This window comes from Melospiza georgiana, chromosome 7, assembly GCF_028018845.1.
Source record: "Melospiza georgiana isolate bMelGeo1 chromosome 7, bMelGeo1.pri, whole genome shotgun sequence".
NCBI lineage: Eukaryota > Metazoa > Chordata > Aves > Passeriformes > Passerellidae > Melospiza > Melospiza georgiana.
The window spans coordinates 14,870,238-14,895,606 of NC_080436.1; the positions used below are offsets into that span (position 1 = coordinate 14,870,238).

Consider the following 25,369-nt stretch of genomic DNA (forward strand, 5'->3'; position numbering starts at 1 on the left):
TTGAAGGTTTCAAGTATGATTGCTGAAATTGCTACAGAAATTTACATTTTTGTGGTTTGAGTTATGTTTTCAGCATTCCCTACAGTGCACGTCTTGATTTGGATGGCTTGATAGACTCATCCAGACTGAGCAGCTGTCTTTCCTAGACCAGACTTAGCCAGCTTCTCACTGGCAGCTGAAAAGCCACTTTTTTCATGCAATTTACAGGGCAATTTAAATTGGTTTTCATGGCAAGTAATTTCATCCCAAATTCTGCCTGTAATTTGAGATCTCTGCCAGTGAGCTTACATCAAACAAAATTGGTGATTCAAACTTGATGGGACTTTTTTTGGCTTATAAATTGCAATGTAAGCCAATACAATTTGTTGTTAGCCAATGAAGTATCTCAAATTGAAGCAGGGTTTTAATCCATAAACTGTATTTACCCCTGGACTGGGGTGTGTCAGGGCCAGCTTGGCAGCCCCAATCTGACGGAGAGTAGAAATCTGAAGTGTGTTTACCTAGTTCTCATTAAGTTTTATTCTGATCAAACCTTTTGCCTTCTCCACAGTAAGGGAAAAGAGCACATGCTGAAATTTCAGAGGTCATGGAACAGATCAGCCTAAATCTGCTGCTTGTTTGGGACTTTTGCTTGTTGTTGTTTGGAGGGGTTGTTTGCTTTTTTGAGAATCATGTTTATCATCACACAAATTTGGAGATAATTTGTACTCTCAGTTAATTCAGTAATGAGAAAGCCTTTAAAAATTCTGCAATTCTTCAAGTTCTATCCACATTTAATAAGACTTAAACTAACTTAGGAGTGTACCAAAAGTGTGTTTTTCCTTTAGGGAGTTTGTGCATGTGCCTATCTAGTGCTTTCTGTTGCAGAAGTGTCAGAAAATTCAGGAGAAAACCTCACATTTTAGGAGTTTTCATTAGAAGTGCATTCCTTTATCTTTGTGCTTCCTTCTGAACTCAGTGAAACACTTTTGTTTAAATTGCAAAAGTCACTTTAAGCATAGGTGGTTAGATCTGTTTCCTAAGGTATGCATGCTAAAATCTAGAGGAGTATGTTGTGTTTATCAGCCTATACAAAACCCATCAAAACTTCAGTAAGTTTATCTTCACTAAGGACAAACCTCACCTTGGGCTCTGGACTGTAGTTGAAAGGGACAGGCAGAGCAGTGCTGGCTGGAGATCTGCACTGCTGGTCCAAACTCCTGTGTCTACATTGTCCACACACACACATTCAGGCTGTGTGTCACTGGAATATTTACTTTACTTAATGTTTCCTTCCCCCTTCCCTTGTTTTTAATTCAATCTTGCAGTTGAGAGAAGACAGATTAAAAAAACCAAATGCCAACAAGAAAGAAAAACCAGTGCTCTGCCAGGGCTGGCTGTAGGGAAGGGATGGCAGCCATCCAGAAGCAAAGATGAAATTCTCAAAGCAAGAAGAAAGCTGAAAGAACCAGCTGGGTAAAAGGAAACACATGAAGAGAAAATGCAAATGTGACACTAAGCCAGGGACCAAGCAGGTGAAATCTTGTCTTGTGCTAATGCTTTTGATGTGTGTCAGTGCATGGTGGTGTTTGAGCTGTGTTTAGAGGCACCACGTGTGCTGGTGGACAGTTCATGCCAGGTGTTAGTGCAGAGTGAAAAGAAAGAAATAGAACAATGTGCATTGCACAGCCTCTCAAAAACAAACCTACCCCCACCTCCCATCAATAAAAAAACAAATGTAGGTCAATCTTGCAGTAGCTGATTGTCTTTGTTAACGTCCCTTGTAGAATCACTTTTATATTTAAGCAAAATTGGCAGTTAGTACATAAAAATTCTTTATGGTTTTGTATTATGCTGCTAGGGCACTAAGAATATGCAGAAATGGTTTTCAGAGGAGGAAGGAATTATTTTTTGTGAGTAGAGTCACCATCAGCACCTTGACTCTGGATTACCATGTTTTTGACTCAGTTCTTCTGCAGTTTTAAAATCAACTCATGTTGATCACTGTAATTTCACATGATTATTTTAAATGGAAGGACTGCATGTTCAAAAGTCTTATTAAAACATTTTACTTAGATTACAGGTTATTGAAAGAATTGTCAGCCAAATGTAAAATGTATTGGTTTCAGGATAATTTATGGACAGTGGTAATGGATATATTCCAAAAATACATTGTACTCACACTGGCATCACTTCATGTTAATATGGTTTACTTAGTTCCTTCTCTGGCTGCTCCTTTGCCACAGTACTTTTCCAGACAAGAGGAGGGTATAAAAATGCTCCTGCTTGTCACTCTGGTCCATCAAAACCTACCTTCTTAGATACATTCAGTGTATTTTTTTACAGGTAACAAATAGATCTGATGGATTCACTGAAATTAAAACAACTAATGCCACTGAGTTTGCTTGAGTCTAAATAATATTAGTCTAAGAGAAGCTGACACTTCAGGTAACATAATCTTTTTTAAGAAGTGTTTTGTAAATCTTTCTGGGAAGGCAATAAAACCATATTAAGCTTATTTACCTTGCTTTAATGAGTCTTTAGACATATAAGTTGTTAGTTGCAGTACTTCACTTGCAGAGCAAAGGGATCAGAGATCCTTACCCTGTCCTTTGTCATTTTCACCAGTTTTGCTCTTTGATATTTCTTAAAACTCCTTACTCAGAACTATATATGAAGTATATATATAGTTTATATATGATATATATATGACTATATTATAAACATGGAGGTTAGAGTTCCCACTCTTCAAAGAACAGTTATTAATTTAAGCATTTGACTTGTCAGCGCTGTACAGGTGTCACACTGATTGGAAGCCAAGGCACTGGTGAGGATATTCAAGTGAGGTCTGCACACAGTTTAACAGGGTGCTGCTTGAACAGCACATGTATGTAATCTAACAAGCTGCAGCAAAGCTTTTGCATTTGAATGCTGAACTCAAAGCAAAACCACCAGCAGAGAAATTGAGCATGTTGGAATAGTGCTTATTCTCTATCAACCTAAAAGCTATTGCACCTCTTTGCATCTGTTCTTTGTAAGAAGAAATTCCTTCTACTTCTGCCTTCTCTGTGTGATCCACCATTGTTTCTACACATCCTTAGGTCCAAGACACCACATGAGTGGTACTGCAGCACAAGTACTGTAGTGCAAGGCTGGCATTCTTATAATCTACAACCCTAATTTATGAGCCACTAAAATATGGAATATTTCATCTGCCAATAAATCTGTCAAGTTCCTGTATATCATCATATAAATGTATGCTATTTATACTGCATACATACCAAGTCTTCATCCTAGAAAGAAGCCTGGGTTCTTAATTAAGGACTAAATCGTAAGAACTGCCAACAGCCAGACTGAGAGGAGAGCTGAAATCTCATTTTTATCTGAAATGACACACTAAACCAATGAACTGTTGATAAAAGGTTTATTTTTTTCCCCAACATAAAGCAGGTAAACTCAAAAAATAATTTAGTCATTGAGTAGTTTTTCTGTAAGTATCAGCAAACAGTTCACTTCTTATTAAAACGGCCATACAAATAGTAATTTAAAAGATGTTAATTCAAAGCCATCCAGAAGGGAGGAAATTACCTTTGCTTTGTTTCACATGAATCCCATTTGGGCTTTCCTATTTTTCTGTGACAAATATGGATATAGGTTACCAATACAAAACCAGGAACAGCTCTCTGAGCAACAAACTCCTCCCTTCTTCAGAAGTTGATTGTGTAGAGATCATTCTTTTTTAAAAAAAGTCTTCTGGCTGTTGACCTTCATGCCCCAACATCAGAGGCTGTAGCTGGGTATCTGTAGCAATACAGTTTGTTGTCTGCTCCTCCACTCAGTAACAACTGATGAGAGAAGGAAACTGTGATTAATATCAGAACTAAGCAAAGTAAGTACACAGAAGTTAAGGACTCAGTTTTTCTTTCCTTTATAAAAAGCAGCAGTGAATTATGAACTGTTAATGCATGACTAAATCCCAGAATCAGAGTACAGAAGCAACTTTGTCTCTTACTCTCCTCTTAAATTAGAATTGAAACTTGTGTAGGAAAGCTGCTAAAGCTTTTCCTGACTTTTACAGTGAACAGGAGCCACACTGAGAATTTTGAACATTCACAGAATGGGGGTTTTGGTAATTTTAAATATGTGTGTACCACTGCAGTAGCAGAACAGCTTGCTCTAGAGGATTCTACAGTTTCCCCTTCTACATGTACTGATGGCCAGGCCCCAGCTTTGCTTCATGCTTTAAGTCCCCATGGTGGGAGGCTACCTTGGAACATGTGTTCTCTGAGTAAGGTGCAGTGCTGTTCTTGTCTCTTCTTGTTTAGAGAGACAAAAATGCTCAGTTAAAGCCACAGAGCTCCTGCTCCCACCTTTCCCCTTTGCAGAGTGTAGGGACACGCTGCAGTGCCTGGGACATCACCAGACATGAAACACAGCACAACTACAGCTGCCTCTTCTCTTCTAGCTTTAAGCATAAGGAGTTAACAGCCCATGACTGCTCTTAGCTCTCTTCTTAAACATCATGCATATAAATCAAGTAACTTGCTCTTCAGATTCTTACCCCTGCTTCTGCCCAGTCCACGCACAAAACCTTGTCTTCATGAGCAGCCAAGTCATACAGAGGAGCTTTGCAGCTGGTGAAAAACAGGTTGGAAGTTATGTGAGCAATCACAGACAACAACTGCTCCCAGGGAGAAATGCTATCCCAATGCTATCAAACAGATGTGATCAAGCAGTTATAAACACTTTGAGAGAGTACAGACATTGACCATCTGTGATGCTTCCTCTGCTTTCCCCAGAGCCAATCACATCAGTATTTTCCTCTCCTACATCCCCAAAGAGGAAAGCAACAACATTTTTCATCTACTTGCAAACAACTTGGAGACTGAAATTCAGTCACTTGTTGGGAAGAATTTATTACAGCTTCCTTCTTCCATGTGTATATGCTGGTCAACAGCATAAGCTTTCCAGCCCTGTGGTAGCCTACAAGTATTTTTCTCCCTTTTATGGTTGACTTCCAAAATCTAGAGGGTTTTCACAAATGCCACAAATGACTGCTTTTTTCTGTAAGCTTACATGCCTTTGCACAACAACAAGCACAGGTTTATTTTACCTCCTTGTGTCCCAAAGCTTCACAATGTTGTCCAAAGAACCAGAGATCAGCTGGTGCTCGTGGGTAGGTGACCACTTCACAGATGTCACCCAGCCTGTGTGAGAAGTCAGAGACAGGAGAACCAAGGAGCCATCTGAATAGAAAGAGGAAAAAATACAGACATCAGCAGATGCTGAAACCAGCATTTGAAGATGTATACAAAATCCAGTGCAATTGCAGTTCAAGTTAAGTATCTAAATAAAGTGAACAAAAATGTAAGCCACACAAGTTTTGGGGAAGAAATAAACCCAAAGAGAGAAACCAAACCAAAGAAAAAAGAAACCAACCTGAAACTGCTCAGAATGTATCTTCTTGTCACTAAACTTCCTTTTCAAAGATTTTTTTTAACCAACCAAAAAAATTATTTTTATTAGCAATATGTAATAGGCTGGTGAACTTTGGATTAGATTTACAGAAGCTAAACAAGTAAATGTTATTTACTATTTGTGGTCTTCCAGTACCTACAAAAAGAGATATGTTCAAGGCTAGGCTGGGTGGGCTCTGAGCAATCAGCTCTGGTAGAAGGAGTCCCTGCCCAGGGCAGGAGGGTTGGAAGTAGATGATCTTTAAGGTCCTTTCCAACTCAGACCATTCTATGAAATGTGTCTGACAATAAATCTGATAGGCTCAGCCATAATATCTGTAATTCCATCTGTTTATGAAATATGGTACCATGTCCAAGTGACTACTGTTTCACTTTAATGGTTATCAGACAAGCCTCAGCCTGAACCTTACAAAAAAAAATCCATTCTGCAACTGCACAGCTGACATTCATTAGTAAGTTAAAAAAAAAGAATAATTTCTAAATTCTTAGGTAAGACATTAAAACAAGTCTTGCACCAGAATACAGGAAATAGATGTAAGTTTTGTATTTAATAAAAGCCCCCAAATGGCTGGTTCCAAGCAGAGGGACCAGAAAAGTTTGTGAGATGTCTCTTGACAGGACAAAGTTCTGACTCTGAAGAACACCTTTGAGACCACCATGTTTAGCTCACCTTTGCTGCGAGGATCCCACAGCCTGATATGTCTGTCGGTGCTCCCTGATGCAAGGCGGCGACACAGGGGTGAGTAGGAGACAGAGTTAAACACTTTGTTTCCTGTCTGTCAGCAAAGAAAATAGTAACTAAGACAGGAGCTACTATTTTACACAGCTTTTTCTTTTTCTCTGAGCTGGACTTAGCTAACCTACAGCCCGAGTATAATGATCTCACCAAAGTGGATTTGAGATCTCCAGTCTCAGCATCCCAGACTTTAATAGTGTGGTCCCATGATGCGCTGCAAATTTCTTCAGCATCTGTCCACAGCACAGAGGAGATGGCTTCTGTGTGGCCAGACAGGGTTGCCAGGGGAGTCTAAAATACAATGGGGACAGATTTGAGTCAGTTATCAAACAAATAAAAGAGTCTGATTGTCCTGAGACATACCAGGAGTTTTAAAGTTACCTTTAGTAAAGAGAAATTATTTGCTGTGGCTACACTTCTAAAGAAAAATCCTGGACAAACCCAGAGCTCATCTTACCCTTGTTAGTCCAAGCTGTTCAGTTTTCTGCTTTTTCCGTGGTCTGTTAGCTGCTTCTTCCATTTCATCCTCTTCATCTGTAGGTACTGGGACAGAAGACAGGAGACTTGAGCTACAGATTTTTGAATTCCATCTCCATGTAAGTAATTAAGCAAATCCCCATATTTATGGTGCCTACAGCCATCATGCAGCTGATAACAAGATCTGAAACTGTGTAATTAACTAAACCAGTAACTCAGCATAGTGATGTATAACCTTACAAACTTACATCTTACCTGCAGACCAGATCTTTAACATCTTATCCCAGGATCCACTGCAGAACTGTATAAACAGAAACATTTTGTTAAATGTTGATTCAGATGGACCTTGGAAGAGAGACCTGCTTGAAAAATGGGTTCTGACACACAAGTAACAGTGCCGGGCTTCTAAAATCCCCCCCAAAATGTTTGGCATACATCAAATTATTCTTTCTATTTCCTTTGTAGGAAAAATATCTACAGAATACCTTTTTCCTTCAGCACCAAAAAGTTTGACTTTAAACTGTCTGATATTGAGTCAAGCTGGGAGCAGTGACTCCACCTTTGGTAGGAGTGCTCATAACTGTTGAATTCCTGGGTGAAGGGAAAGAACCTCTTTATCACCTGCTTCTTACAAGAACTCTGGAAATTTTTTTGTCACCAAAGCTGCCATGAAAATTTAGGTCAAATTTGAAAATACTTCATTATAGCATAAAATTCTCATGCATTTAAATTTTAACTTGTTTTCTGAACTAAATGATTTTGTGATTCTATGGCTTAGCATTGATGTGACACTCTTAATCCTCAATAACCACCACTCATAACAGAACTGGGAAATTATCACTTTGTCATAAAATCATGATGATGAATACCCATGCAAGGACAAAACCAGGATTTTTGATGTACAGGCTGCTAAATCCCAAACCACTAAGGTTTCTTTCCAGAAGTCACTCACTTTGGTTCTTGTGCAATCAACAGCCACGGACTCGACACTGCCAGCGTGTCCCCTGCAGCAGTGAAGGGCTTTCACTTTGTTTTTCTCCACGTTCCACTCCCAGAGCAGGACAGTTTGGTCCATGGAAGCACTGAGTAACAGGCATGATAAACTATCTGAGGAAGAAAAAAGTTACACTCATGCCCAACTCAGCTTTCCAAGGTTTTTATAAATAATTATTCTAATCCTAGAGGAAATAGCAGATAGACAGAAACTTATATGTGCTTCAGTTTACATCATGTTGCCCTGCAAGTACAGTTACTATAACTACATATACACCAGCATTTGCTAATGGAGACTGCAGGGTGCATAGAAAACAACCATCTTAAAGTGACTATATTCATTATTGTAAAGGACTACTTTCTGCACACCATGACTTAATTTCTTACACCACTGACAGAGATTTAAATAATTACATTTAGACAATTAAATATTCATAGTTAAGGAATGCTAACATTCCCTCCCCAGTAAATCAAACTACTACTATCCCCCTGCTATATATACTGACCTTGCTTCACCCACGCCACATCCTTCACTACTTCTGTGTGCCCAGCTATTGTGGTGATGGATTTTCCTTCCACAGACCAGATCCGAGCAGTCTGGTCGTAGCAGCCAGTTAATATCCTACAGGTACAGCATTGGAAACATCTTTAAGACCAACAAATGTTTTTATGAAATAAAGCCTCAACCAGAAACGTGGCAAAACTATTAGCAGAGTAACCGGTTTAAAAGAAATAGCATGAAAGAGGAAAACATATCTTTTTGCTACATAGCAAAGCTTTGTTAAAGCCTTGCAACTGGGAGGCCAAGAGTACAGGCTAGAAAGACAAGCAGTGAGAGTACTGCATGTTCTGGTTGATGTGACTTAAGATCCCTTATACAATTTACATAATTCAAAACTCAATTTGTTAGTTTTACTATGTTGCCAGAGGTTCTCAAAGCATTTTCAAATCCCTACTTAATATATGAACGTTACCAAGCTCATTGGGAAATAAATGTGAAAATTCAGTAGAAAAAGGCAATTATGCCTCTTTGGCTTTTTTTCAGGAAAATCTCTGGAGAAAGGTAAGCTATTCTATTTGTTGCTGATGGGTGTCATGTTGGAAGTCAAGGGTTTAAGCAAAAAAGAGTAATGAGGAAAACTTGTTTTCCTTTAAGAAAAAGGATACTAAACAGCATTTATTTTGTTCATTTGTACAAGCAATATCTCAAGTTCAGTGTCTCTAGCTGTTTTCTACCTGTGTTAAAGTCACTGTTGTGACAGTATAACAAGCAAACTGCGTACAAAAGCAAGTACCTGACTTGACAGGTTAAAAAAAAAAAAAAGCAAAGAGGAAAAAAAAGCCCACCCAAGGGATTATTAAAGAGAAAATACCACTCTATCCACTCTATTTGATACCAGGGAGGAACATGAATAAGCAAGACAAAACTTAGAACTGGCTTAGTGTGGTACCATTCTTCAGTGGCTTGAACAGAACTGATCCAGTCATCGTGGAAGATGCATTCTTCTGGCTGAGGGGCCATGTATTTCTCCACATACTCTATTTCCACCACTTCTTCCTGAGCTCACAGACAAAATACTTATTTAGTGATGTAGCATGGTTTTGGGTTTTTTAATCACTTAACAGTAAAATTTAACTGTAGTGTGGCACAAATATACAAGTTTATTGAGCAAAGGTCTTGGTATGCAAGTTCTTTGCCACATCAGTAGAACAAAAATATTTAGAAAAAAAAAGTGTGAATTACATTGCTTTCCATCTTTTTATCAAATTACTATTAATAGCAAGCTGGAAGCAAAAGCAAGTGATTTCAGTCTTCTTACATTTCTCTTCTTCTACATTTACTAATACAAAACTGGTGTCTAAAACACTGCAACATTTTCTAGAGGTAATATTAAACATTCCCATTATCCCCCACCATAAGAGACAAAAATGTATTCAGTTCAATGATGAACTGAATAAGAGAAGAATTTCCCTCCGAACTGTACACAGACAACAGATTGGATAATATCCTTGCACTGCTCTGTCTGCAGTCTCTAATCACTGCAGTTTGTAATAGATTTAAAAATATAGGGAATTCTCCTGGGAAAGAAAAGAAATGAAACTGAGCAAGGAAATCTACCCAGCCAACAGTGTAATATCCAAATCAGATTGAAGCAAACTGGCTAAGTATGTTCTACTGCCCAAGAAGGAGAGACACTGAGTATGACTTACTGTGGAAATGTTTTCCATTTCCATGTGTGTGACCAGCGGCAACCGCAAGAACTGGCCATTGATAAGGAAGTCAAATTCCACATACTTGTGATCCTCTGAAACAAATGGGGAAAATCAATGTTCAGGTGTCACTATTTATTTGTCACTGTCAAGAATGGTATAATTTTGTGAATGGTTCAGGAAATGGAGCCAGGAAGAGTTTAAAAAAGACCCAAACATAAACAACCCCCAAAACAAATGACAACAAGAACAAAAACCCCAACCAATTAGTTTCTTCTCCCAGTTTTAAGTGGGCAGCCCTTTACTTCCATAGGATTATTTAAGAGGAAGGAAAATTTGCTGTTGGGGTTCAAAGAGTTGTTTGCCTCTTATTGTATTTTCTCTGTAGCTTTGTGTACTCAAACCCCAGTGGTGCTTCCTGACTGTTCCATAGGTGCCATTCTCATTACCACCAGCTAGAGCCCTGTATTTGTGGCAACAGTAGGAAAATCCTAAGAACTTTTGGTTCATATTTCTCCCTTCATAACGGCATAAATGACAAAGGCTCTGCATTTTGGAAGAAGCACTGCACTGTGGACCAGTTTTCTGTTCAGAATTGTTTGCAATGTCACGGGTTGAAAGCAACTTGCAAAAGGTTCAAGAAGCAGGGTATAATACCACTGACCCAGTTTCTTATAGAAAATGGGATTTTCCAAAAACATCGCACAAGTGGCTTTCCCAGATCAGCTTTCAAGTCAGTCGGCCCATTTCAGCACCGACAGAACAGCTGAGTTTTCTTAAAGGCTGTTATAACAAACGAAACCTCTCGTTTCATTAGATCTTGTGCCAGGTTTGGAGCAACACTTCCATTCCCATCTGCTACGGCAGCCTGGCCTGTGGTGCCGGGCACACAGAGCATTCCAGCCTGTGGTCGATCTCTCTGGGAATGCCCGGCAGCGCCGGTACCGCAGCGTTTCAGATCAATTCCAGGATTGCCTCACGGCAGGCAGCCGGGCCAAAGCGGCGGGGCAGGACCGGCTCGGGGCCCCGCGGGTGCCGCCGGCTGTGACAGCCCGCGCGGGGCCGGGCCCGGCCTGGGGACACGGGGCACGCCGGGCTCCGAGGGGCCGCCCCGGCCGCGGCACCTACCGTGCGCTGCGGCCAGCAGCTTGTTGATGAGGTGGCTGAGGTCGGTGGTCTCGGAGGTCGCGGGCACCGAGAAGGGCACATCCTCCACGGCGAACCTGCGGGCACAGCGCTCCGTTACCGCCTCCGCGTCACCCGCTCCCGAACCCACCCCCGGCCCGGCAGGGGAGGCCGCTCACCTGCGGTTCTCGGTGCGGAACCGCGCCGTGAGCTGCGCCATCGCTGTCGCCGGCACCGAGCACGTGTCGCGGCGCGCCCCGGCCGAGCCCCCCGCGGGACCGCGCGCCGCCCGCGTGCCGCGCGCCCGCCGCGCTCCCGAGAGGCCGCGCGCCGCCGCCTTCCCGGCGCCCCCCGCGCGCCCCCGCCCCGCTCCGCGCTGAGGGCGGGCGCGCGTGCGCGGAGCGGAGGCGCGCATGGCGGCGGGGCTGCGGGAGCCGAGCCCAGGTGGAGTAACGCGGCTCCGGCATCTCCCCCCGGGTCGCCGCGACGGGGCCCCGGCCGGTGCTTCCCGCCGCCCCCGCCGCGGGGCTGTGGTGCCGAGGGGTGCGACGGGTGCGGGCTGAGGTGCCCTCCGCGCTCCTCGGGGCTGGGGCGCGTTCCGGGGTCCCTCGCAGGTGCGGAAGCGGTTCCTGGGGCCGCTCCTGAGGGCGGCCGCCCCGGGCTGTGCCTGGGCTGTGCCTGGGCTGTGCCGGGATGTGTCAGGGCTGTGCCTGTGCTGTGCCGGGCTGTGTCCGGGATGTGTCAGGGCTGTGCCCGGGCTGTGCCGGGCAGTGTCCGGGCTTTGCCGGGCTGTGTCAGGGCTGTGCCTGTGCTATGCCGGGCTGTGTCCGGGATGTGTCCGGGCTGTGCCGGGCTGTGTCTGGGCAGTGTCCGGGCTGTGCCCGTGCTGTGCCGGGCTGTGTCTGGGCTGTGCCGGGCTGTGTCCGGGCTGTGCCCGTGCTGTGCCGGGCTGTGTCTGGGATGTGTCAGAGCTGTGCCGGGCTGTGCCCCTGCTGTGTCCCGGCTGTGCTCGGGCCGGGCAGTGCCCCGTGTGCCGCCCGGGGTCGCTGGAGCGGTGGTCTCTGCTCGGAGTCACTCGGGTTGTGTTTCTCTGCACGTCTAGCGGCACACCCACAATAAACTGCCTACTAGAAGTAATAAACCCAACGCGCGGTGGACTTAAAAAGAAGCTGCAAGTGAGTTTGGTGTTCTGGGAGAAGGCTGCTTTTGTGAGAACATGCTGTGTGCTTGCGCTGTTTATAAAATTTTTTCCCCCACCTTTCTGACAGTTGTTCGTGGCCTCTGTGAGCAGCCGGGGTTTCCCTGAGTGGTGACTCGGTGTTGGAGCGGGCGGGTGCTGGGTGTTTGCTGTTTCGTGAGGCTCTGAAATCTCATCTATTTCTGAAGCATACTTCACAGACCTAGCGTTGTTTGTCAGCGAAATTGACACAGGGTCATTTTCCAGCTGTTGGCGTTGTCTTCCAAAAACTGACTTGAGAATCCTTTTATGTGTGAGTCCCCAGATCTTCTCTGTATTCTTAACAGCATCTGCCTCCTCTTCCGTGATAGAGATAATGCTAAATCTCAAACTTAGTACAAGCTGACAAAGCTAATTGTAACTCCTTTACTGGGAAGTATCACTATGTCCTGATTTCCTCCCTGATATGTTTTGCTGTAATTCACGCCCTTGTGAATTTGTTGTAGAGAAATGTCCTCAAAGGGAGCTTTTTCAGACAGTGAATTTTGATTGCTATAAGCTATGCAGTTATCCAAAGTCTTCTTATAATCTTGTAGAAAACTCAAAAGAAACTGATGGTGAAGCATTCAATTGTATGTATTTTCTGTTAAGTATAACCAGCACCCTGCATACAGTGCTCATGTGGTTATCATGTTTGCCTGTGGTAGCAGTTTCTGTGGCTGCTTGCTGTCTTTGTAGAGGTGAACCTGGGACAACAATGGCCATAGATTTCCCTTTTCTTGAGAAAAGGGCTTCCCAAATGGAAGCAGGGTGAAGGAAATAGACCTGTGGCATTAAAATACCCTAACTCATGTGTTGGAAATGGCCCTGGAATACTGGAATCGGGAAGCAGCCTATAAAGTGGTGGGAGTGGAGCTGTGTTAAGGCTAAAGCTGAGGCACAGTGATCTGCCTGTGTGCTTGGAGGATGCAGCTCTTGTTCCCACTGTACACTAACGTTAAACTTCCACATTTCTCCTTCAGCCACCTGTTAAACGTGTGATGCCCTGGTGTTACAGTGGGAATTTTTGTGGTGCTCACTTAATGTTTATGAGGTGATACTTACTTGTTATTTACACGTTCCTAACAAATATTCCTATACTTATGTGTACATAAATATACAGGATTTAACTCTCCTGTTTGGAGAATTCTTCAGCAATATTTATACAACTGTAAGATCCATTAACTGTGCATGTACTTGTACACCTCTGTAGAAGAGTATTTCTTTTAGACAAAAAATAATAATTTTTGTTTGTGGTTGCACACAAGCACTTGGGTTAATGAAACCTGGATGGTTAAACCATGAAGTTGATTTTCCAAGTGGTGTGTGTGCCAGTGGTTTGTCTAGGTTACAGCACTGATCCGACAAAATCATGGGGCAAAATTGTACCACAGGGATTATTTTAAACACAAATATAAAATATATGGGCTGCCTATGAAAGGAAGCTGGATAAATATCACTGTGTATTTACCTCACTGCTGGATTTTCCCCCCTGAGCTTTGTTATTAACTATTGTTAGCTACAGGATGTTGGGCTGCTGGGGTCATGGTGTGTCCCCATAGAGCCGTCCTTGTGTTCTGTTGTTGGGTTCCAGCATGCTCAGAGTCCGTGTTATCGGTATCTGGAACAAACTCAGTTTATCTCAAAGAACTAAATGTGCTGCTTTTGCAAAACTGCTGTCTCTTCTTTACATCTTTGAGCTGAGAGGAAATGGTTGAGTGATGATGAAATCTGGTTTTCTGGGGTTTTTTTTTCCATTTGCTGCTAAGATGCTTCAGACATTTTAACTGAAACGTCTTATAATTGTTCTCAGATCCAAAGCTCAAAAATATTTGGTAAACATGAGGTAACTTCATTTGGAACTTGGTCTGGAGTGTCATCACTTGAAAATTGAATGGAAAAATAAATCTGCTTTAGATTAAAGTATTAATATATTGAGCATATGAGCTGCTTAACTTCTCAATGTTGTTTGTATCAGCAGGATGCTTTATTCAGCTTCAAAAGCCAAGGAGATGTGGATTTGCTTTGCCTTTGTGTCCTTTATACCTTTGCAAAGCAGAATAAATCTGTGCTTTAAGAGTTGTAGGGTTCTTTTGAAGTTACTCTCTAGCCTGTTACAGTCTCCTTGCAAAAGCTGTAAACAGTTGAAATTCCAGAGCCAAGAAGGTCCATCTTGAGGAATTTGCTTGCGTGGTGTGGTGAAGAAGATACAGCTGGTAGGAGTCATGTGCTAATATAATGCAGCCTGTCTTTAAAATAAAATACTGAAGGGAAAAATCGTGACCACCCTTCCCCCTCCTTCACCCCAAACTACAGGAGTTTTCTGCTGTTCATTTGGGTATGTTGTGTGTGTAGTCTTATAGATGTAAACTCTTGTTAGGCAGGGGCCAAGTTAATTGTCATTTTGTCCTGCTGCTCGTGAATGTTTGGGATTGGTTGCTGCTTTAAAGGGTGTGCTGTGTGCATGAGAGCATTGTCCTGTGCATGTGGCAATTCACTGTCCAGTATTATCTGTCTGTTTGAAGGTTTGCAATGGGCAGCTGAGTATCTTGAAGCTTCCTTTGGGATAGGAGGTAGATCTCTGGAGTGCTTGGAACTCTTTTTGTCTTTCACCACATGATTAATGCCAAATTTTGTTTTCCATATCTGGTGGTTTTTTTCTGCCCGAAGCATACCACTGTAGACTAACAATAGTAATTTTATTTCTTTTACATGCTGTCTTATAAGCCTTTAAAACAAATTGATTTGCTTCAAGATGTCTACATGACAGAGCTGCATAATGCAAATTCTGTCTGGTGATTATGGAAGAAGGTGACTAATGTATTTATAAAGCACTGCTGGCATGTGCCTAAATATCAAGTGTTCTCTGGATGTGTGTGGTTGTTAGTTCAGTGCTTTTGGACATATTCAGATGAAAATCGTGGGAGGGTGTATGTGTGTTTTGTATCTGTGTATGCAATGACAAATCAAGCAAATTATCTCATATAAAAGGCTAAGCTCTACTCCTGGAGCAGCACACTGGAATTTTTCTGCAGTGAGTAATAGTGTGATAAGGAGGCAAGGATTTCTGGAGAGCTTTGCTGTTACCTTGCAACAGCTTTAGAACTTGTAACACTGAGTTTGTAAAACATGAAGACAACACCTGCAGCAATCTCCTGGCAGAAGGTTAAAATGAGCTTCTGTAACCTTTTCAGGTCACCTTGTAATGGAAGAGAGTGGAGCTGACCATGATATTGCTATGGAAGGATCTAATGATTTGTTCATAGGCAGCTGTAATGCTACAGGAGAGTCAGAAACAAATGATCAGATTTTTCAGGTGAGCTATGAATGCTTTGTCCTTGTAGATGCTTCCTTTACATCCACTCTGATGAGTTTCAAATATGCTATTTCATCAGTGCAGGGTTTTTTCTTGCCCTTAGAGTAATGCATCATGTCTTTTAAGAATGTGCATCCTTCCCTTGGGTTCCTGTGCCATTCAGTTTTGAACTGATGAATATCCAGATGTTACATGTAATGACCATCAGTGATTATTTCCTGCTATGGTGCTGAGGAAATGAATGCTTTATTTTGTTAACTCTTTAAAAAAGAATGCTTTGTGACATGTGTTGGAGTAGGAGAGGTTCAGAACAGGTGAAAATGAGGTGGCATTGCTTAGTGACCAAATGTGACAAATAAAGAGTCCAGGGATGCAGGACACCTGTGTATGCATTGAGGGAGAGGAGTCTTTCATGTATTTTTTATTAGATATTGCCAGATCTTCTTATGTGGGGAGATTTCTGTGCATGAATCCTCTTCTGCAGAATGTTTTTCTGACATGAAATGTCATTCAGGTAGTGATTTACTTGTGTGCTCATGGTCTGTGCACAATGGCTTTAACACAACAGGTGCCACTTGTTTGGTGCTGCTTTTCTGGTGTAGTTCACTGTAGACAGTTTCAGCACAGAGAATTTATACCTGCAGAATTTTTGATGGGGCTATTTAGATCGAATCTGACTTTAGATAAAATTTAGAAACACTTTTCCTCATTCTTTGATTTGTAGTGTATTAATTTTTATTGCAAAAACATCAGAGTTGTTTGTGCAGTTGCTGCAAGAAATAGAACAAATTGCAGCCCTTCTTGCATTGGCCAAATGACACCTTGACATGTTATTGTCACAAGGACTGCCTATTTTCCCATTATTTTACATGCTTAATGTTTTTGTTGTCAGAGTTTCCACAAGACAAGTATTTGTGCCTATGCTCTTTAATTTAATGAAAATGGCATGTACTCTAAGACTTTGGTTCTACAAACTTGATGAAGATACACTCTATTTTTTTAAGATTTTGAAACTCTGATTCTTGACCTTATGCTGTACGATTCCTGCCCTTGAATCGGAGGTTGTGTTGCCTGTATTTCTTCTGTTGTAAAGAATTTTTAAAATGTGTAGAGATTTTTTTTTCTTCATAGCTAAATGCATGTAGGGAAAGGCCAAGTGGAAGAGTATCTAGGATTTCAAATCAAGTTGGTGAATATTTTACAGTTTTGTTTTTGGTATAAGTCTCAGTTTCTGGGCAGACTTGAGGTGTTTTAAAGTGATACATGGTTTTTGGGGAGTAGATTTTGAGCGAAAGGGATTTTCTTTTGTCTTAGTAGAGAGACTTCATTCTAGGAAGCAGGAATAAGAATGGGAGTCGAAAACAAAAGTGGAACTGCTAGTGTTAGCTTCTTGGTCCAGAAGGACAAGAGCTCCTCTGAGTATACACTATAGCGCTCTGGTTTTAAATGTTCTTTTCTCTTTCTTGTTTTGTTTTTTTTTTCCCTTCATAGAAGTTGCTGCTCAAAGTACATTTTACTGTTTTTCCTCTGTGAAAGCAACTGAGGTGCATGGATTCCAGGGATCTATTGTTCGGCCAGAGCGACTCTCCCCCAGCCCTGCCCACCGCAGTCCCCCTGTCGGGCAGCCCTCCCCAGGCGCGGTCCTGCTCTGCCGAGGAGCTGCCCGGGGCAGAGCAGCCCAGGCAGCCGCTGTGTGAGCTGCAGCCCCTGGGAGGGCCCGGTGCACCCATGGTGAGTGTTCACCCAGGGCAGCCAGGCCTGGGGCTGTGTTCACACACCAGGGAGCTCGCTGAAGAGCTCTCTTACTGGTGGTTTGGTGTAGCAACAGCTGATTCAGACTTTATATCTAGCGACAAGGTGGAACTTTTCAGTGGTACAGTTCATGCTCCAGTTGCCCTTCTTCAGGTAGGCACATCCTGTCTGCAACCATTACGAATTTTAAACTGATGTCTTTTGTCACTATTGAGCCCGGATGCTGCAGTGTGACAAGATCTTGTATTTCTACTGCTGCTGCTTTCTCTATATTCCCTGGATAAATCTCTGGTTTTTTGGGGGAATCAGAACATTAGCAGTAAGCTAAGTCATTATGTTTCACCTTTCTCCCTCAATTAATTTTCTTAAAATGTTACTTTGTAATTTGTAACACCTACTTTGTAAAAAAGGTAACTCTCACCCAGAGTCCTGTGTAAATATACCATGATAAGTTGTTCAAGTTTTTCAGAATCCCAGATGATTGAATTTGTATTGTTTTTTTAAGCCCTGGGACTTTTCTTCTCTCTTTTTTTGCATGAAATGCTGCCCATAGAGGTCAGTTTCTTAGAAGTAAAGCTCACAATTTTAATGTTATTATTAGTTCTGTTAGTCCATGAATGGAGTTACAGTGAATCCAACTATGAATGGCTTTCAGGTATTTGTGTGTAATAGCAGAATTGTCAGTTTCAAATAAATGTGTAATTCATTGTAGAATCAGATAAAGTACTGTTTTGTTTTGTTTGGTTTTTTTTCTTTCTTTAATTAAAGACCTATTTTAAAAGGGGAAAGTAATTTTAAGAAATTGACAATAAAGAGACAGTTTGCTTATTACGTAAAGTCAAGTAAATATAGAGTCCCTAACTCTAAGCAAAATATTTCCTGTTCTGGTAATAATCAAACGCAGTCATGCTGCAAGATCACCATACCAACTGGAACCATTAATCCTTCTGTGTGACTGCCTTCCAGATGATTGTTACCAGCCAGTCAGAAAATGGGCAGGTGCTGCATGTCATTCCTTCTGCCCAGCCAGGAGTGACCCAAGTGATTATTCCTCCAGGTCAGCTTCTGGATGTGACCAGCACACAGGGTGAGTTTAACCTGTGGGACTTGAGGGTTTGTGCTCCTGTGACTAAGCTCATCCTCCATGGTCTTTTTTAAGCACCTTTTTTTCCTTTCTTTAGTTATAAGACAGAATGCACCCTGAACCTGCTTTCTGATTGTGAATCTGGTGCCTCCCACACCACATTTTCTGCTGGGCAAAAGCATAATGAAAGCTTATGAGAGCTATTATGCCCCCTTTCTGAAGGGCATGTGATGGGTAGATTAGATTAACATGTAAAGCACAGAGTTGTTTCTTGCTTTATTTACCTTTAATAAGGATATTTTTGCCACCAGTGGTACTATTGGCTTCAAATGTTCAGTATTTGTTTACTTCATTGTGAGTGAAGTAGTTAATTTCTGTAATGCAGACAGGCCAGAAGAATATTAAATCTTCTGTTCCAGACATCACTGGTGATGATGCGTCTTCTATGAAGCCAAGAATGAATCATTTAGGTACAAATTCAGTTCCCAGTCAAGGAAAATAAGATGTAACTTTCCATTCATTGGGATGTGTTAGTTGTCACATTTTAAGCATGTGCTGAGATACACTGGAAGCCAAATTTTCAGGTTTTCTCTAGAAAATGGACATACTGAAATCTGAAAGCATTGATTATTGATCCGCAATCCTTGGTGGATGGCAAAATGCTGTGTACTAGGTTGCATTCACAGAGTGAGACTGAGAACGAGGTGGTCGCATTTTGTTAAACTCTCAAATGTTTTTTAAACTGTTTTTTCCTTCTCTCTATAAAGTTGTCAAGATTGGAGCACTGGCTAAGTGCTCATGTGGAATGACAGGTCAGAAAAAGAGTAGAGTCCTGGTGCTGGGTGAATAGAAGAAAGATTTGGCATTCAAGCAGTGATCTAGCTCTTTTCACTTAGGGTTGCAATATGTTTTCCTGACCTTGTTCCTACCCTAATGCTCAACCTTCCCTCTCTCTCCAGCTCTTTCAGGGGTAAAACCAGGTTTGATTACAGCAGAGTCTTACTCTACTTTAAAGCTGACTGGGAGCCTTTAGTTACAAAATAATTGCTGCTACTCTTTGTAAGCACTAAGTTGAAATACTAAATAGTAGTTTTGCATTTCCATTTTAGACAGTTGGGAAGACTTGCAAGCAGTTTACTGTGGAGGTAGAAGAGAAAGGAGAGTGGCCTGTCAGCTCCTGAGTTTCACTTGTCTGCACATGGTGGTAATGCCAGAATGGTGCAGACTTCAGAGTAGCCTGTAGTGTCTTAAGGGCACGTCCCTGCAGGAGGAACCAGTGCTTTGAGCCAGAGAGGTGTTAATCCAAGTGCACACTTAGGAATCTTCTTATGGAGCTTTATGTGGATCCATTTCTGTACTGTGTCAATAGCTTACCACTCTCTCTGGATGAGGGAAAGAAGCTTTCATAACTGAAGGGCAAAAATCCCTCATCTAAAGAGACCTCATGTGTTTTTGTTGAGACCAAAATATTGAATGTCTGTTTTTACAGTTTTCCATTATGTTTTTGTTTTACTGTACACACAGGCTTCAATTTAAGAGCAATTTTTGGCTTGTGGATTGCTCCCCATTACCAAGAAAGGCTAAAACATTTGTTCTAACAGCATGTCAGATTCAATTACAAGAGGCTTGTTTTTCTTGTTTAAGTGTTCTTTTCTAAGTACAAAGCAATATCATTACCTCATTTTTTCTTGTTTTAAAAGCAACCAGTGTGTGACTTGCAGCTGAACTAAATACTTGTGCAATCCTATATGGATTCCTGAAAGGAGAGTAATTTGCAAATTGCTCTGATTATTTACCTTCACAATTACCATAGTCATTAAATATAAGCAGCCTTACCAAGTGTATCTTCATATGTGTGCCAGTGTGAGCACTGGAGCACATGGAGTTTGAGCACTGATTCACAACTGTTAGACTACTTTATCATCTATTAAATTTCTTTCCTACATCAAAATGCTTGCTTCAAATACAAAGTTTGATCATAGCTTGTTTTTCCTCATTCTATATTCAGTTATTAATCAGAAAGCTGATATTTTTTTTTGGTAAAGATATTTCAGAAGAGAAGTGTGGTGATGGCAATCTGCAGACTGTGGTGGTGGCTTCCATAGCAGACAGTGCAAGCAGTTACATTCTACATCCACAGGCATCTCTCACTGTATCAAAAAAATCAACCACCAGGTAGGTCAGGGGTTAAAGGATGAACAATCACTTTGATGCAATGTTAGCACTGCCTTTTTTTTCTTGCAGTTTGTTTTTGCAATGGTTATCACAAAATTACCATGGAAAAGAGGTTATGAACACACAGTGTACTGAATGTTTGGAGGACTTGAATGTAGAAACCAGTGCTGTTTTTTAATACTTTTATTCCCTGTAAGTTATTTTAACAATGAAATAGAATATGAAAATGAAAACCACAGGTTTTTTAAGGCATGTTAATACAATATCCATAGTTTGATCATATGCTCTAGGATTGTACATAATACACTGATTTGATCTTGCCTGTAGTTTAGACTAAGTTGTTGCTTTTCTGAATATCTGTATAGACTTCTATTATTTTTTTTTTTCAGGGCAGTGGAAGATTCTTTTCCCATCCCTCTTCAGCCATTGCCACTAAATACGCCTGCATGGGCACGCCGTCTCAGGAACTGTGAGGTGGGTCACAAAGAATTCTGACAGAAGGTTTTATCATCTACCTCTGAAACACTGTTCCTGTTCCTTGGAAGGAATAATTTATTGCTGTAGAAGTGTTCAAGCTTCTTGGTATATAACACTGGTACTGCTAGCACAGTTAAACACATAAAATGCTGTGAAATCCCTCTCTATTTTGAGAATTTTAGAATAACTGACCATCAACTGCTCCTGAATTAAAAGAAGTGGTGCTGAAAACCTGATACCTTGTAGTGCTGGGAAGAGCCATTATGTGCCACATGTTGTTCAACGGGGTTTACTGTTGAATGACAGAGCAAAATTTGCTGACTTCTGCTACTGTCCATGCGGTTTGTGTTATCACATGGAAATCAAAATCCATGTGATTGGCCAGTGTCAAGTCTGAGGTGGGAAGTTTCTTGAGACCAGCTACCCCTTCCTCCTGCTGCCAGACTCTTCCTGACAGATGTTTATTTTACTTTCTCTTAATACTTTTTAAAAGGAAAGCTTTTAAATACTCCATAGATGCGTAATCTCTTTAGATATTTCTCCCATTTTTTTTTCTATTGGCTTGGCCACTGGCAACTAGAAGTTTGAGGGACCTAGACATTGAATTTCTTTCTGTATCTGCTTAGAAACAATTTTAAAATTAAATATATTAATCTATTCCTTTTGTATTATGCCATTTATTTAATACAGGTGGTACCATCCACTCTTATGTCCACATAAATGTTAAGAAGTCAGAAAATTCTTAGCTTGAATTCTTCCATGGTGGAGATACCATTTTTATAGAAACAGTTGCTTAAATCAGTTGGACAGTTAGTTCATAAAATTCATTGTGTTTTTAGCACTATGTGGTGTAGATTCTTTCCTGTCTTAACATCCATGTGGCTTATCTGAATCATTTATAATTGGTATCATAGTATCAGAGGACTTAGGATCTGCTTTGTCTCTCTATTACAAGAAATTTCACCTACCGTGTTTAAAATTCACAGTGACATTTATAGAAAGGTTCTTCTTTTTAAAGAAAAGGAAATACAAATAGTGTCTATTTCAATATGTTCTGAGGACACAAACATCTCCCTCTGCTGTTCAGCAGAACTGTTGCCTGTAAGCATTAATCCTCCCTGATCCACCAGAGAGTGCTGGGATGTATTGTGCCTTTTTTTGGGCATAAGCTAGAGACACTGGGATTTTGAGGTGTCAATTATCTTTCAGGTGTCAAAACGTTTTGTTACTAGTAGCAGAATTGAAGGGTCCTACTGAAATTTGGAGATCCAGTTTGGATATGTCAGCTCACAATTCCACTCTTTGAGTTGTCTGCCAGAATTGAAACAAGCTTAAAGCAGTATTGCAGTCTCTGTGACACACAAGGTGTCAGCAGGGGAAGCCACTGCTCTCCTAAGGCCAATGACTCCTTGGGCAGTTGGGACTGTGGGCAAACACAGAGCAGTAAAAGCTGGCTGCCTCGAAATGTTCAGCTTACACTTGCTGTGTCTGGACTGCAAAGTGCCTCTGTACCCTTTCCTCAAGGAAATCTGCAGTCTTGATGTGTGTACTCTAGGGTTAGCTTTTATGTACTTTGCTGAGGCAAGGCCAGGGGAGGAAGAAGGAATCACTCAATTTTTTGGCTTGAACCTTGGAGTTAAAGGGCTGAAGAGCATGTGATTGCTTCAAGGTAATTACATTGTTGCAGAGTTAATTTAAACAGTTTCTTTTAATAACTTGTATTTAGTTTTCAGTGGTCTGATCAGAATGCATTTCCTGCATGTATCAGCCTACTGAAATAAAATGTAATTAAAACTGCATTAATTAACCATACAATTAAATTTAAAACGACATTAATTAACCACTATTTGTCTGAGGAAGGTACTCTTGTTTGTCCATTTTTTTCCTACTTGTGAAGCCTGTAGAAAGCCGGGGTCTTAGGTGCTGTGTGGTTTTCTTCTTGTCCTCCTCCTCCCCTTCCACCAGTTTAGGGAAAATGATCTAACTTGGGCAAAAGCCAGAATAGGAGAGAGTTCTTTAACTGTTTTTGCTACTTTTCTGGCACAACAGTTTTGTCGGTCTTCTCATCTTTCTAGAATAAAGTCAGTGACCTATTTTTAGTGACAGTTACAAGGTATGGGTAAAAAAAAACAGCAGGTTTTGCAACATTTATTATGTTCAGTGGTGCTGTAATCCCTCTTCTGAAAGGCAACATCCCAGACTTCTGGAAAGAAAGAAGTTCTGGTACTTCTCAGGCTGCTTTCCTTCTCCTGAATTTTTCAGATCAAGTTTTGTTCAGAAGTATTATTTATAACTTCTAGCTAAACAATTGCCAATGTCTCTTGCTCCCACAGCCGTGTGAGTGCAGCCTGTGCAGACATGGTCAGCTGCTGCAGCAGTGCCTGCAGAGCAGTGAGCTCTGAGGTGTGAGCAGCTCGTGTCCCAGTGACTCTCACCCACTGCACACACAACCCTCCATGTCTGCCCTTGCACCAGCAGCAGCAGCAGCACTGTGCTGGCCCAGTTCAGTCACAAGATTCATTGTTGACTTCAGGTCTTGCTAACCACAGACATTCTGTTTTTCTTAGATAAGTGTGAGGCAGGTTTTAAGCAGTTGTTGCTAAGGTATCTGTTGATAACCTTGGGCAGACACTGTTGCTCTTTTGTTGTCAGTATTATTTAAACATCTAGCTGTTCTGTCAGTGAAGGTGGCAAATCAGTCAGACCTTAGTACTCAGTCACCATGTGTTTTTCCTGCTGTTAACACTGTAAGACTGAGCTGGCAAACTACTCTGGCTGTTACAGCTGCTTGGCCAGCCTGACCCTCAGCTGCATATGAACAGAAGCAAGTGTTGCATTCTGAGTTTGGATGAAAAGTTCTTCTCTCTTCCAGTAATTTTATTGCTTGTTGGCTGGCCTTGGCAGACCAGCACCGAAACAACTGTGATGGAACTGAGTAGCTGGAGTAGGAACTACTGAGTAGCTGGAGTAGGAACTACTGAGTAGCTGGATAACTTCTTTGAGTCAAGTTAGATGCAATTTTTGTGGAGTTGCCCTGACATTAGCAGAGTTAATGAAACCATCCTCAGTTTGCACATGGCAAATCTGGTATAGTAAGTTTCTGTGTAATGCTGAGAATCAAGAGTGCCTCAAAGGCTGGGAGGGATGTTGTGTAAAACATTCATTTAAGAGTTAGTGCACTAAGTAGGTGAGACAGTTACTGGTGGTATGGGCAGGTGCAGTGTGTGTTGCAGTAGATGCAGAGACAATTATTAGTGATTCAGAGCTCCTCTATGGCAGTCAAGTGAAAACCTTAATCTAATACTAATTTGTCTAGTCAGTGACTGCAACAGAAGTATGTGTTGGTGGTAAACTACGGGAGTGAAGTTGTCCTCTGGAAATCAGAGTTGACAGTGACTGTAACCTTTTTAGGGGCTCTTGGTGTTCTCAGGGTCTTGAATGACTGACAAACTCCTGACCTCAGTGGGGATTGCTCTTCTGTTAGATCCTATGATAAATCTCTTCATGAGGATACTACTGTGGGGACAAAGAACACGGAGTGCCAAAAATCTGGGCCCATGTTGTCAGCTGCCGGAGTCCCTGAGTGCTTCCACGCGTAGTGTCAGCAGTCAGCTGGGTGAATAACGCTATTGTTTCCCGTCCTTTCCACGCAGAGAATTGGGGACTCGTACCGCGGCTATTGCGTGAGCGAGGCAGAGTTAGAGAGCGTCCTGGCGCTGCACAAGCAGCAGACACAGAGCGTGTGGGGCACGCGCCAGTCTCCGAGCCCCGCCAAACCCGCCACACGCTTGATGTGGAAATCCCAGTATGTCCCATATGATGGGATCCCCTTTGTCAATGCAGGTAACTAACTTTTGTTTTAATAACTACTTGCAAAATTTCAACATCACCCCCCAGCTGGCCGCAAAGAAGAATCTTTATGTTGTTCCTTAGTTCTGATAAGGTTGAGACACAAACATAAAAAAAGGAGCAGCTTGCACACTGCTGTGAGAGTCTGAAGGAGATTGTTTCCTTTTTTGTGTTTTGCTGTGATTATTTCCTTTTGTTCTTTAGAGATTAGCTAAGTACCATTTGATGGGAGTTCTTGTGATGAGGTCTTTAGGGAGAGGTCTCATTTGCTCTATTGGGATCTGAAAGGTCTTGTAAGGGTAAGAGCTTGTTCGATTATTCTTGCCTAACTTGAAGATCTTTAGAAGAGTTTGTTGCACAAGAGTCAATAAACTATTTAAATTGCAAACATTAAAGTAATAAATAAATAAATTCAAAATGCCAAACAAACAAGCAAGATAATCATCAACAGACCTCAGCAGAGAGACTTTTAGCATTTGGGGTTCTTTTTTGAAATGTTCAT

General features: G+C 41.6%; 2 protein-coding genes across 12 annotated transcripts in view; one reads left to right on the forward strand and one right to left on the reverse strand.

Annotated features, from left to right (window-relative positions):
* Positions 1–3,389: 3,389 nt before the first annotated feature.
* On the reverse strand, positions 3,390–11,277 carry WDR12 (WD repeat domain 12). The gene is made up of 13 exons (XM_058027855.1): positions 11,178–11,277; positions 11,002–11,096; positions 9,874–9,968; positions 9,114–9,220; positions 8,169–8,284; positions 7,622–7,776; positions 6,925–6,970; positions 6,650–6,735; positions 6,343–6,483; positions 6,127–6,232; positions 5,093–5,225; positions 4,541–4,613; positions 3,390–3,824 (listed from the first exon to the last, which is right to left on the reverse strand). Exons 1-13 carry the CDS (start codon positions 11,216–11,218, stop codon positions 3,747–3,749), a joined length of 1,272 nt encoding a protein of 423 aa, XP_057883838.1. The 5' UTR covers positions 11,219–11,277; the 3' UTR covers positions 3,390–3,746.
* A 741-nt stretch (positions 11,278–12,018) lies between these two features.
* CARF (calcium responsive transcription factor) overlaps positions 12,019–25,369 on the forward strand; it is a 30,541-nt gene continuing 17,190 nt past the window's right edge. For 10 of the 11 annotated variants that reach the window (XR_009114644.1, XR_009114640.1, XR_009114645.1 and 7 more), the window contains exons 1-7: positions 12,019–12,173; positions 15,409–15,530; positions 17,022–17,261; positions 18,249–18,369; positions 20,412–20,541; positions 20,931–21,015; positions 24,672–24,861. Coding sequence is in view for 1 of the 11 variants with exons in the window: in XM_058027701.1 (XP_057883684.1) it covers positions 17,079–17,261; positions 18,249–18,369; positions 20,412–20,541; positions 20,931–21,015; positions 24,672–24,861 (709 nt within the window). In the remaining 10 variants the exon portion in view is untranslated. The remainder of the gene's footprint in view (positions 12,174–15,408; positions 15,531–17,021; positions 17,262–18,248; positions 18,370–20,411; positions 20,542–20,930; positions 21,016–24,671; positions 24,862–25,369) is intronic. The other variant, XR_009114648.1, reaches the window with a different exon arrangement.